Source organism: Camelina sativa, chromosome 20 (genome assembly GCF_030686135.1).
Source record: "Camelina sativa cultivar CO46 ecotype springtype chromosome 20, ASM3068613v1".
NCBI lineage: Eukaryota > Viridiplantae > Streptophyta > Magnoliopsida > Brassicales > Brassicaceae > Camelina > Camelina sativa.
Genome location: NC_141899.1, coordinates 34,236,603 through 34,251,398, shown reverse-complemented (window position 1 = coordinate 34,251,398; position 14,796 = coordinate 34,236,603). Strand labels below are relative to the sequence as shown.

The 14,796-nt window shown below is 36.2% G+C and overlaps 1 protein-coding gene and 1 long non-coding RNA gene across 2 annotated transcripts; one reads left to right on the top strand and one right to left on the bottom strand.

Moving 5' to 3' along the window:
* The first annotated feature begins 519 nt into the window (after positions 1-519).
* On the top strand, positions 520-1,116 carry LOC147919836 (uncharacterized). Its single transcript, XM_087504123.1, has one exon. It carries the CDS (start codon positions 520-522, stop codon positions 1,114-1,116), a length of 597 nt encoding a protein of 198 aa, XP_087360249.1.
* Positions 1,117-5,007: 3,891 nt separating this feature from the next.
* LOC147919835 (uncharacterized) lies at positions 5,008-7,212 on the bottom strand. Its single transcript, XR_015592057.1, has 2 exons — positions 6,748-7,212; positions 5,008-6,660 (listed from the first exon to the last, which is right to left on the bottom strand). It is a non-coding gene; the product is annotated as an uncharacterized LOC147919835 (long non-coding RNA).
* Positions 7,213-14,796: the final 7,584 nt, after the last annotated feature.

Sequence of the window (14,796 nt, the reverse complement as noted above, 5' to 3'; positions counted from 1 at the left end):
ATGGAGATGAGCTTTCTGATTTGCTTTTGTTTTCAGTTTGTTCAAGAATTTTTCGCTGTTGTTTGTGATCTTATCATCAGAGCCTTTTTCACTTTTCTGCTTCTCTTAATTCTCTTTTGATTGACCTTAGTGAGTTCGATTCTTGCTTTTGATTCCTCTTTTCGTCTCACTTTCTTTGAATTTCTTGTTCTTGCTTTAAGAATGGCTTCTTCGGGTAATACGAATGCTCCGATGAATCGTCCTCCCACTCCGAATCCGGTGAATGTTCAAACGCAGTATCAAACTGATCAGTATGAGAATCCGTATCATCTACATAGTGCTGACCACGCAGGACTTGTTCTTGTTTCTGATCGCCTTGTCACTGCTTCGGATTCTCCTTCTTGGCGTTGATCGATGTGGATGGCTCTTAATGTCTGAAACAATCATGGCTTTATCAATGGTACGATCTCAAAACCTCAAGAAGATCATAGGGATTTTGGTGTATGGTCTAGATGTAACGACATAGTCTCGACTTGATTGATGAATTCTGTGGATAAGAAGATAGGGCAGAGTTTACTTTTCCTCCCTACTACCGAAGGAATTTGGAAGAACATTTTATCTAGGTTTAAGCAAGATGATGCACCTAGGATCTTTGCTATTGAACAGAAGTTGAGTAAGCTAGTCCAAGTTTCAATGGATGTCTCGGCTTACTATACTTGTTTGATGACATTGTGGGAAGAACATCGAAACTATGTTGAGCTCTCGGTTTGTACTTGTGGGCGTTGTGAATGTGATGCAGCCTTGAAATGGGAGAGATTGCAACAAAGAATCAGAGTTACTAAATTTCTTATGGGGTTTAATGAAGGTTATAATCAAGCACAGAGACATATTCTCATGCTAAAACCTATTCCCACGATTGAAGAAGCCTTCAATATGGTGACTCAAGATGAGCGACATAAGGTTGTTTTACCGTCTACTGGTCTTGAGAATGTTGCTTTCCAGGCTGCAACTCCTATGAATGATGGCGAGGCAGCATATATAGCAGCTTATAATACTGCTCGTTCCGTACAAAATCCTATATGTCGCACTGTAGAAAAGTGGGACATACTATACAGAAGTGTTATAAACTTCATGTAGCTACAGGGTATAATGCACGACCTCCTGCTTCATTTCAACCAAGGATGCCAACTTCACAGTCACAACCGAGGGCTCCTTTGGTGCAGCAGATGGCTCCTTTATATGTATCCGATGCAGAAAGCCAATGTTGTAGCTCAAGTTTATTCAGATATTGGCATGTTTCCAATGGAAGATACATCTTATGGACAATATCCGCAGTATGCAATGCCTAGCTCGAGTAGTGGATCTAATCAGATTCTACAAGGTTACACTCCACAACAAATTGAGCAGATGGTGGCTCAGTTCAACAGTCAAGTTCAAGTTCCAGAGCCTGTATCTACTTCATCAGGTTCTAGTATTCCTAGTGCTATGGCTACTATCACTGAACATGGCTTGATGGCTAAGAATTTCACATCTGGTACCACTTTACCTTTTCCTTCTACTAGTCTAAAATTTCAAAATAATAAACTTACCTTTCAAAACCACATTTTATCCTCCTTACAACACCTTTTACCCAATGATGCTTGGATTATTGATAGTGGTGCTTCGAGTCATGTGTGTTCAAACTTAGCCATGTTTACAGCTTTAAGACCTGTGTCGGATATCACTGTTACTTTGCCTAATAATGCTAGAGCTTCTATTACGCATATATGCACTATACATATTAGTTCACGATTGATCCTTTATGATGTCTTACATGTTCCAGATTTTAAATTTAATTTGATTAGTGTTAGTAGACTTGTCAAAACTTTAAAATGTTCTGCTCACTTCTTTGAAACTTGTTGTTTGATTCAGGAACTTTCTCAGGGATTGATGATTGGGAGGGGTAGAGTCTTTCAAGATCTCTATATTCTGGCTACTGAGAATACATCCCTCTCTACATCGACTTCTGCAGCATGTTCTTTCACTGGTTCCGTGGTTGCTGATGGTTTACTTTGGCATCAAAGACTAGGTCATCCATCACATTTAGCTTTACAAAATAGTACTATTCCTTCTTTAAAAAATTTGTCTTCGGATGCTTTGCATTGTTCTATATGTCCTCTAGCTAAGCAACGTAGATTGTCTTATGTTTCTCAGGGAAATTTAGCAGATAAACCTTTTGATTTAGTTCATATGGATGTATGGGGTCCTTTTAGTATTGAGTCTGTTGAAGGATTTCGTTATTTTCTTATTTTACTTGATGATTGTACTCGCAATACTTGGGTTTATATGATGCGTAATAAAAGAGATGTTCATACTGTTTTTCCAGCCTTTCTTAAGTTTTTTTCTACTCAATATCATACAACTGTTAAGGCAATCCGATCTGACAATGCACCTGAATTGGCTTTTACTGAGATTGTTAAAGAACAAGGCATGATGCATTATTTTTCTTGTGCTTACACACCTCAACAAAATTCTGTAGTAGAAAGAAAGCATCAACACTTACTAAATGTTGCTAGATCCTTGCTCTTTCAATCTAATGTTCCCTTACAGTATTGGAGTGATTGCATTTTAACAGCTGCTTTCTTGATAAATTGATTACCATCTCCCTTATTGCATAATTGTTCACCATATGAGCTTTTGAATGCTAAATTGCCTGATTATACTTTGTTCAAGAGCTTTGGTAGTTTGTGCTATGTTTCCAATCATAATCATACTCGTCATAAGTTTTCTCCTAGAGCCAAACCATGTGTCTTCTTAGGATATCCATTAGGCTACCAAGGATATAAAGTCTTGGACTTGGACACTCATTCTATCACAATTTCTACGGATGTCGTATTTCATGAGACTGTTTTTCCTTTCAAAACTAATGATAACCTTTCTTCTATGATAGATATGTTTCCTAATAGTATTTTACCTTTACCTGCTCCATTGCATTTTGTTGAAACTTTGCCTATTATAGATGAGGATTCATTGATACCTACTGATCCATCTACATCAATACCATCATTGATACCACCATTAGAACATTTAGATAGTAATATTAGTACTAGTACAGAGACAACTGATACTGATCCTTCTGCTGTTCCCATTGCTCGGCCTAAACGCACTTTAAAAGCACCTAGTTATCTATCCGAGTATCATTGTTCTCTTATTCCTTCTATATCCTCATTAACACCTACAAATCCACCATCTATCCTTTCCTCATCACTTGAAACGCTACCACCATCATCACCTAAAAAGACAACACCATACCCTCTTTCCTCTGTTTGCACCTTAGATCGATACACTCCTTTATTTCATTATGATATCTTTTCTTATAGTCTCGAAACTGAACCCAAAACTTTCCATCAAGCTATGAAATCAGTGAAGTGGACTAATGCAGCAACTGAGGAGTTACATGCTCTTGAGCTTAACAAGACTTTTGTTGTTGAGACATTACCTGCAAATAAGCATGTGATCGGATGCAAGTGGGTGTTTACCATCAAATATAATTCTGATGGCTCTGTAGAGCGTTACAAAGCACGACTTGTGGCACAGGGATTTACACAACAGGAGGGAATCGATTACCTAGAGACCTTCTCCCCTGTTGCTAAGCTTACGAGTGTTAAGCTGTTGTTGGGTCTTGCTGCAGCCCGAGGTTGGAGTCTTACACAGATGGATGTGTCTAATGCTTTCCTTCATGGCGACTTGGAAGAAGAGATTTATATGAGCTTACCTCAAGGTTATACGCCTCCACCTGGTACTGTTCTTCCTCCTAATCATGTGTGTCGTTTACTCAAGTCCTTATATGGGTTGAAGCAGGCGTCACGCCAGTGGTATAAATGTTTATCGTCGGTTTTACTGGGTGCTAACTATGTTCAATCACCGGCTGATAACACTCTGTTAGTCAAAAATCTCTATGACTTCGTCTGGTGATTTCTCTCTTGTGGATGTACTTGTCTATGTCGATGACATTATGATTGCCAGCAATGATGATGCCACTGTGAAGACATTAAAAGACTCGTTGAAGGCTGCTTTTAAGATTAAAGATCTTGGTCCTGCTCGATTCTTTCTTGGCTTCGAGATTTCGAGATCATCACAAGGAATCTCTGTTTGTCAACGCAAATATGCTCAGAATCTCCTTGAAGATGGAGGTCTACTTGGTTGTAAACCGAGTTTTATACCTATGGATCCTAATCTTCAACTTACTAAGGAAATGGGAAACTTGCTACCGAGTCCTACTTCCTATAGAGAACTTATTGGTCGCCTCTTATATCTGACCATCACTCGACCGGATATCACCTTTGCTGTTCATCAACTCAGTCAGTTCATTTCAGCTCCGACAGACATTCATCTTCAAGCAGCTCATAAAGTCCTACGTTACCTCAAGCAGAATCCAGGTCACGGACTTATGTACTATGCTTTCTCAGATGCAGATTGGGCTACTTGCAAGGAGACACGACGATCGGTGATAGGTTATTGCGTTTACTTAGGCACATCATTGATTTGTTGGAAGTCTAAGAAGCAGGCTGTGACTAGTCACAGTAGTACTGAATCTGAATATCGGAGAATGGCATAAGCTACTTGTGAGATTATTTGGTTGCAGCAGCTTCTGAAGGACTTACATATCAAGGTGACTTGCCCGGCTAAGCTCTTCTGTGATAACAAATCAGCTATGCATATTGCCATGAACCCTGTGTTCCATGAACGGACGAAGCATATCGAGATTGACTGCCATACCGTACGGGATCAAATCAAAGCTGGTAATTTCAAGGCTCTTCATGTTCCTACCGAAGAACAACATGCTAACATTCTTACTAAGCCTCTACATCCAGGTCCCTTTCACGGTTTGCTTCAGAAAATGTCTTTGTCAAATCTTTATCTTCCACCTTCTTCAGAGATACAGATTTGAGGGGGGTGTATTAGATATGCTGGTTTACTTCGGTTATGTAGATTGATTTAATCCGGTTATGTTGGGTTAATATCTGATCAAGTATATAAGCTAACCAATGTAATTAGGATGGGTTTAACAACTTGTAACAAACTTTTGTTCGGATTAATAAAACCGATATCTCTCTCTTTTCTCTCCTCCATCGTTCACATATTTTCTGATTAACCGGATTTAATACAAACTTCTCGAGTTTCGAGTATCCCCTGAGGATAAGATTATTCAGAGAGTTAAATGCAGTTATGCTGGTTGAGACGAAAGCATGAAACATCCTCTCAGGTTCAAGAAACCAAGGCTCTTCATGTTTCCATTTCTCTTGCCACTCTTGGTAGCATACTCAGATTTGTGCAGCCTTCAAGATTCAACCTTTGGAGATATAACGCCTTCGAAAATGCTGAAAGGTCAATCAACTCAGTCGAAAAACTTAGATCCACCAACTTCAACTGCGCTTTCCTGTGACAACCACTCATAGCCTTCATCATCACTGTTTTCTCCCAGACTCTTCTTCATTAAGTGGTGTCTCATACTTCATCGGTTACATCCCGTGTGGCTGAAAATAAAGTAGAGTCATGCAATACTTTGTTTTTAATACAATCCCGTGGTGGAGGAGAAAGATACTTTATTTTGTTTAATACTTTTTTGTCAAAAAAAAAACCATACATAACTTAAACGGGCCTAACGGACGTACACGAGCCTAAATAATTTAAATGGGTTTTAGACAAACGGGTATCAAATTTAAACAGGTTTAAATGGACATTTAATTAAAGGGGCAAGGTCTAAACGGGCAGGGCCGAAACGGGCCCGAGTCGTCCATTTTATCGGCTAACAGCTGTTCGATATCATTGATTTCTGCACTATTATTGAAGAGCCATGCAATGTGACGAAATATTGCTTCATCCCTTTTGTTATTTAACCTATTGTAGCTGACTCTCAATGTTTTCCCAATTTTTCCATCCAAACCATTTCGGAGCCTAGGCAACAAATCAATACAGTCCTCTTTCTCCCTACCCCGTAAATATGAACCCAAAACTTTGAGACCCAAAGGAAGATTACCGGCAAGGAATGCAACTTCAGAAGCAAGATTCATCAAACCATCAGGTGGAGAATCATTCTTGAAAGCATATCGACATATAATCTTAAGAGAAAGTTCCTCAGATGGACCAACCTCGTAAATACAATCCATCTCACGGCTCATTAAAAGCTGTTTACTTGTCGAAACCATAATTATTCTGCTCCCACTTCCAAACCAATTAGTTTGACCAACCAAGGCATCTAGCACCATAGGATCATCATCATCAATAATGATAAGAACTCTAATGTCACATAGCCTCTCTCCCAATGCACCTAAATGTTTTATCTTGATGTCCTGCCCCACAATTTCAGATAGGAAATATTCTTGTAGATGTAACTTCATCTCGTAGTCGTCCAGATTGGCGCCACTATAAATTTCCATGCTCTTAGATACAAAATCCTTGTCTACATAAAACCTTAGTCAGAAGGAGGGAGAGATTCGACTAAATAGAGCTCTTGCAATGGTAGTCTTGCCCATTCCTGGGAGGCCCCATATCCCAACCGTCCTCACTTCCTTAGAATCCAGGTCCAACATTGAACTCATCTTTGCAATATGATCTTCCATCCCGACAAAATCATCAAAATCCTGAGATAGAGTTTCCAGTTCCTTAGCAATTACTTCAATCATGTTAGCTTCATTGTCTCTAGCAATAAGAGAAAGATCAATACAGAAGAAAAAAACAAAAACAAGAACAATAAGTATGGATGGTCAATTGTCAAGACGGTTTTACCAGAACGCACATGGAAACCCTTCGAGGTTAGCTACATCAGTCAATGCTTTCTGCCATTCATTTTTCAGTTCCTCTGTTTTGTTCTGGCAAGTCTCTTCAAATATCTCTCCAAACTCTCCCATCTGTCTCCTCACATGGATAGGTTCCAAAATCCAAATTGTAGAAAATGGGAATCACAATTTGACCAAATCACAATGTAAATAAATGCAGAAACAACTATATCATATACCATTTTCCAATCATTACCAAAAAAAAATATACCATTTTCCAAACTAAACTGATTAAAACTAAAGATCTTTTTCTTTTTTTGCTTCCTAAAAACTGTTGGATTCATGATCGATAATATTTCTTTCTCCATTCTCATGATTACATTTTCAATTAGACGTGGAATCACGACAAACTGTTCTAATTATGCATCGCTAGCAATCTTATGTAAATTTATCTTCATTAATCTGCATAATTGTTAATCAGTCCTATTATTATCTGGAACTCAAATCTCAAACTTGGTATAGAAGCATTAATTAACAATTGGTCAACCATTGGACTAATTGAGCTTCCACGAAAAAATGCCTACACTAAAAAAATACATAATTTATTTCAATCCGAACAACCAGAAAATTCAAATAACATACATCAACTTCACTAAAGATATCAAAATCCAAATTGACCTTGAAGGAGATTAGTCAGCTGTTTACTATGCTTACTCGAATGGCTGACATCGCACCACATCTTCTAAAACGAGGTGGTTTTGGTCGAACCAAAATTATATTCTTTTAAATTATGTCACCGACTGGACTCAAACTCTCACCCATCTCCTTTCTATATATAATTTATTAAAGAAAATGTCATGAACAATATTTTTTTCTAGAAATAATTTCGTCTGCCACAACATATACGTATAGAGACGAAAATACTTTTTCTATGACACACAATTTATGAAGTTATCCGCAAATAACTTTAGTTATTAATAAACAAGTATGATAGTATCCGCGCTACGCCGCGGAATTATTTGTTTATTTTGTTTTAATTATATTTTTTGTGTTTTTTTTTCTGATTTCATAATATAATATATGTTGTTGGAAATCAAGTTTCATAAGTTCTTGATATTTTTAATAGTAGTTTTGTTTTTTTTTAATTATAATTTACATCATCGTAAGATACTTGAGTTTTTGATTTCATAAATTTAATTTGTGAATAAATTTATAATTTTGTTACCTTAAAAAATAAGTTTAGAGATTTCAAACCCTTAGTTCTTTGATTTGTTTCTCATTTACATACCCTCTTGAACACATAGAATTCATGATGCTTGGGTACATAACTTTAGGCTATTTTTTGCTTTAAAACTAATGTGATACTAATCATCATACAAAATATTTGTAAAATATGATATTAATGATGATAGAAATATAAACGAGAGTACGTATAATGATGGAGATCATTTCTTTTTTACAATCGAACACAATGTTTTCTATTTATTTTAGATAATTTTAGTATACTTCAATATTGATGTGCAGTCCAATTAATGTTACTTTTGATGTCAATTAATATATTTATTTAAGTCAAATTATGTTCTATACACATTACCTATACACCTACACATTCACAAAAGTAGATTAAGAGAGCAACTTGAATTACACATACTCAGATCTCCTCCATACCAACTTGTTTTCTGGAACCTCTGTTTCATGACTTTAAATATAAGGAGGATCATCCTCTGCAGCGGATCTGCTTCCCTCATGTATGTCAGAACAATAAATATAATTTAATGTTGTAAAATCGAGTTGTAATTCTTTGTTGTAGCCTTGTAGCTAGGCACTATCTCACATGTTGATTTGAAACCAATGTGTATCTAAAATATATATACCATCTATGATTATCACATTGACAAACAATACTGACATAAACAACCAATATATGGCCAGGTTGCAACCTCTTCCAAGAGAACCAGAGAGTTGAAATGCAAAGCTTATTCTCCGATTTAAAACAATCCGATAATTATTTAAATATATTAAAAATCAATTACCACAATATAATCTTTATAATAAATAACATTTCACAAACAATTTTAAATCTATTCACCAATTTAAACTTTTGAAAAACAAAATTTTTTTCCTAATTAAAAATTATAATGGCTATTTAAATATATGTGACTCAACAATCTTAACATGATATTTTGAAAACCCTAGACAATCATTTTTCCCTATAATTTTTCACCAGAATTACACTTTTTTATTATTTACCACTTTTTATATAGTTTTCTCATTTCATTTTTAGACTTAAGATTAGTTTAAATTAAATCAATTAGTCTAAAAACATTGTTTTATCTATTTGTCCCTAATCTCAGTCACAAAGACTGAGATTTTTTTATGATTTGTGATTTGTCCCTAGTCTCAGTCACAAAGACTGAGATTTCTTTGTGATTTGTCCATAGTCTCAGTCATCAAAAAGACTAAGATTTCTTTGTGATTTGTCCCTAATCTCAGTCATAAAGACTGAGATTTCTTTGTGATTTGTCCCTAATGACTGAGATTTCTTTGTGATTTGTCCCTAATCTCAGTCACAAAGACTGAGATTTCCTTGTGATTTGTCCCGAATCTCAGTCACAAAAACTGAGATTTCGTTGTGATTTGTCCCTAGTCTCAGTCACAAAGACTGAGATTTCGTTGTGATTTGTCCCTAATCTCAGTCACAAAGACTGTGATTTCTTTGTGATTTGTCCCTAATCTCAGTCACAAAGACTGAGATTTCTTTGTGATTTGTCCCTAATCTCAGTCACAAAGACTGAGATTTCTTTGTGATTTGTCCGTAATCACAGTCACAAAAACTGATATTTCTTTGTGATTTGTCCTTAATCTCAGTCACAAAGACTGAGATTTCTTTGTGATTTGTCCCTAATCTCAGTCACAAAGAGTGAGATTTCCTTGTGATTTGTCCCGAATCTCAGTCACAAAAACTGAGATTTCTTTGTGATTTGTCCCTAGTCTCAGTCACAAAGACTGAGATTTCGTTGTGATTTGTCCCTAATCTCAGTCACAAAGACTGAGATTTCTTTGTGATTTGTCCCTAATCTCAGTCACAAAGACTGAGATTTCTTTGTGATTTGTCCCTAATCTCAGTTACAAAGACTGAGATTTCTTTGTGATTTGTCCCTAATCTCAGTCACAAAAACTGAGATTTCTTTGTGATTTGTCCCTAATCTCAGTCACAAAGACTGAGTTTTCTTTGTGATTTGTCCCTAATCTTAGTCACACAGACAGAGATTTCTTTGTGATTTGTCCCTAATCTCAGTCACAAAGACTGAGATTTCTTTATGATTTGTGATTTGTCCTAAGTCTCAGTCACAAAGACTGAGATTTCTTTGTGATTTGTCCATAGTCTCAGTCATCAAAAGACTAAGATTTCTTTGTGATTTGTCTCTAATCTCACTCACAGAGACTGAGATTTCTTTGTGATTTGTCACTAATCTCAGTCACAAAGACTGAGATTTCTTTGTGATTTGTCCCTAATCTCTGTCACAAAAACTGAGATTTTTTTGTGATTTGTCCCTAATCTCAGTCATAAAGACTGAGATTTCTTTGTGATTTGTCCCTAATCTCAGTCACAAAGACTGAGATTTCTTTGTGATTTGTCCCTAATCTCAGTCACAAAGACTGAGATTTCTTTGTGATTTGTCCCTAGTCTCAGTCACAAAGAATGAGATTTCTTTATGATTTCTGGGTTCGGGGTTTGGGGTTCGGGGTTCTGGATTCGTGGGTTGGGGATCGGGGTTCGAGGTTTAGGGTTCAGGGTTCAGGGTTCAGGGTTCATGGTTCATGGTTCAGGGTTCAGGGTTCAGGGTTCAGGGTTCAGTGCTTCCTTGTGATTTGTCCCTAATCTCTGTAACAAGGACTGAGATTTCTTTGTGATTTGTCGCTAATCTCTGTCACAAAGACTGAGATTTCTTTGTGATTTGTCACTAATCTCAGTCACAAAAACTAAGTTTTTTTGTGATTTGTCTCAAGTCTCAGTCACAAAAACTGAGATTTCTTTGTGATTTGTCCCTAATCTCAGTCACACAGACAGAGATTTCTTTGTGATTTGTCCTTAATCTCAGTCACAAAGACTGAGATTTCTTTGTGCTTTGTCCTTAATCTCAGTCACAAAGACTGAGATTTCTTTGTGATTTGTCCCTAATCTCAGTCACAAAGACTGATATTTCTTTGTGATTTGTCCGTAATCTCAGTCACAAAAACTGATATTTCTTTGTGATTTTTCCCTAATCTCAGTCACAAAGACTGAGATTTCTTTGTGATTTGTCCTTAATCTCAGTCACAAAGACTGAGAACTCTTTGTCATTTGTCCCTAATCTCAGTCACAAAGACTGAGATTTCTTTATGATTTGTCCCTAATCTCAGTCACAAAGACTGAGATTTCCTTGTGATTTGTCCCTAATCTAAGTCACAAAAACTGAGATTTCTTTGTGATTTGTCCCTATTCTCAGTCACAAAGACTGAGATTTCGTTGTGATTTATCCCTAATCTCAGTCACAAAGACTGAGATTTCTTGATGATTTGTCCCTAATCTCAGTCACAAAGACTGAGATGTCTTTGTGATTTGTCCCTAGTCTCAGTCACAAAAACTGAGATTTCTTTGTGATTTGTCCCTAATCTCAGTCACAAAGACTGAGATTTCTTTGTGATTTGTCCCTAATCTCAGTCACATAGACTGATATTTCTTTGTGATTTGTCACTAATCTCAGTCACAAAGACTGAGATTTCTTTGTGGTTTATCCCTAATCTCAGTCATAAAGACTAAGATTTCTTTGTGATTTATCCATAATCTCAGTCAGAAAGACTTAGATTTCTTTGTGATTTGTCACTAATCTCAGTCACAAAGACTAAGATTTCTTTGTGATTTATCCCTAATCTCAGTCATAAAGACTGAGATTTCTTTGTGATTTGTCCCTAATCTCAGTCACAAAGACTGAGATTTCTTTGTGATTTGTCCCTAATCTTAATCACAAAAACTAAAATTTTTTTTGTGATTTTTCCCTAGTCTCAGTCACAAAAACTGAGATTTCTTTGTGATTTGTCCCTAATCTCAGTCACAAAGACTGGGATTTTGTTGTGATTTGTCCCTAATCTCAGTCACAAAAACTGAGATTTCTTTGTGATTTGTCCTTAATCTCAGTCACAAAGACTGTGATTTCTTTGTGATTTGTCCCTAATCTCAGTCACAAAGACTGAGATTTCTTTGTGATTTGTCCTTAATCTCAGTCACAAATACTGAAATTTCTTTGTGATTTGTCCCTAATCTCAGTCACTATGACTGAGATTTCTTTGTGATTTGTGCCTAATCTCTGTCACAAAAACTGAGATTTCTTTGTGATTTGTCGCTAATCTCAGTCACAAAGACTGAGATTTCTTTGTGATTTGTCCTTAATCTCAGTCACAAAGACTGAGAATTCTTTGTGATTTGCCCCTAATCTCAGTCACACAGACTGAGATTTCTTTGTGATTTGTCCCTAATCTCAGTCACAAAGACTGAGATTTCCTTGTGATATGTCCCTAGTCTCAGTCACAAAGACTTAGATTTTATTGTGATTTGTCCCTAGTCTCAGTCACAAAGACTGAAATTTCTTTGTGATTTGTCCCAAATCTCAGTCACAAAAACTGAGATTTCTTTGTGATTTGTTCCTAATCTCAGTCACAAAGACTAAGATTTCTTTGTGATTTGTCCATAATCAAAGTCACAAAGACTGAGATTTCTTTATGATTTGTGATTTGTCCCTAATCTCAGTCACAAAGACTGAGATTTCTTTATGATTTGTCCATAGTCCCAGTCATCAAAAAGACTGAGATTTCTTTGTGATATTGTCCCTAATCTCAGTAACAAAGACTGAGAATTTCTTTGTGATTTGTCCCTAGTCTCAGTCACAAAGACTGAGATTTCTTTGCGATTTGTCCCTAGTCTCAGTCACAAAGACTGAGATTTCTTTGTGATTTGTCCCTAATCTCAGTCACAAAGACTGAGATTTCTTTGTCATTTGTCCCTAATCTCAGTCTCAAAGACTGAGATTTCTTTGTGATTTGTCCATAATCTCAGTCATAAAAACTGAGATTTCTTTGTGATTTGTCCCTAATCTCAGTCACTATGACTGAGATTTCTTTTTGATTTGTCCCTAATCTCTGTCACAAAAACTGAGATTTCTTTGTGATTTGTAGCTAATCTCAGTCACAAAGACTGAGATTTCTTTGTGATTTGTCCTTAATCTCAGTCACAAAGACTGAGAATTCTTTGTGATTTGCCCCTAATCTCAGTCACAAAGACTGAGATTTCTTTATGATTTGTCCCTAATCTCAGTCACAAAGAATGAGATTTCCTTGTGATTTGTCCCTAGTCTCAGTCACAAACACTTAGATTTTTTTGTGATTTGTCCCTAGTCTCAGTCACAAAGACTGAAATTTCTTTGTGATTTGTCCCTAATCTCAGTCACAAAGACTAAGATTTCTTTGTGATTTGTCCATAATCAAAGTCACAAAGACTGAGATTTCTTTATGATTTGTGATTTGTCCCTAATCTCAGTCACAAAGACTGAGATTTCTTTATGATTTGTCCATAGTCTCAGTCATCAAAAAGACTGAGATTTCTTTGTGATTTGTCCCTAATCTCAGTCACAAAGACTGAGATTTCTTTTTGATTTGTCCTTAATCTCAATCACAAAGACTGGAATTTCTTTGTGATTTGTCCCTAATCTCAGTCACTAAGACTGAGATTTCTTTGTGATTTGTCCCTAATCTCAGTAAAAAAAACTGAGATTTCGTTATGATTTGTCGCTAATCTCATTCACAAAGACTGAGATTTCTTTGTGATTTGTCCTTAATCTCAGTCATAAAGACTGAGAATTCTTTATGATTTGCCCCTAATCTCAGTCACAAAGAATGAGATTTCTTTGTGATTTCTCCCTAATCTCAGTCACAAAGACTGAGATTTCCTTGTGATTTGTCCCTAGTCTCAGTCACAAAGACTGAGATTTTTTTGTGATTGGTCCTTAGTCTCAGTCACAAAGACTGAAATTTCTTTGTAATTTGTCCCTAATCTCAGTCACAAAAACTGAGATTTCTTTGTGATTTGTCCCTAATCTCAGTCACAAAGACTAAGATTTCTTTGTGATTTGTCCATAATCAAAGTCACAAAGACTGAGATTTCTTTATGATTTGTCCATAGTCTCAGTCATCAAAAAGACTGAGATTTCTTTGTGATTTGTCCTTAATCTCAGTCACAAAGACTGAGAATTCTTTGTGATTTGCCCCTAATCTCAGTCACACAGACTGAGATTTCTTTGTGATTTGTCCCTAATCTCAGTCACAAAGACTGAGATTTCCTTGTGATATGTCCCTAGTCTCAGTCACAAAGACTTAGATTTTATTGTGATTTGTCCCTAGTCTCAGTCACAAAGACTGAAATTTCTTTGTGATTTGTCCCAAATCTCAGTCACAAAAACTGAGATTTCTTTGTGATTTGTTCCTAATCTCAGTCACAAAGACTAAGATTTCTTTGTGATTTGTCCATAATCAAAGTCACAAAGACTGAGATTTCTTTATGATTTGTGATTTGTCCCTAATCTCAGTCACAAAGACTAAGATTTCTTTATGATTTGTCCATAGTCCCAGTCATCAAAAAGACTGAGATTTCTTTGTGATATTGTCCCTAATCTCAGTAACAAAGACTGAGAATTTCTTTGTGATTTGTCCCTAGTCCCAGTCACAAAGACTGAGATTTCTTTGCGATTTGTCCCTAGTCTCAGTCACAAAGACTGAGATTTCTTTATGATTTGTCCTTAATCTCAGTCACAAAGAATGAGATTTCCTTGTGATTTGTCCCTAGTCTCAGTCACAAACACTTAGATTTTTTTGTGATTTGTCCCTAGTCTCAGTCACAAAGACTGAAATTTCTTTGTGATTTGTCCCTAATCTCAGTCACAAAGACTAAGATTTCTTTGTGATTTGTCCATAATCAAAGTCACAAAGACTGAGATTTCTTTATGATTTGTGATTTGTCCCTAATCTC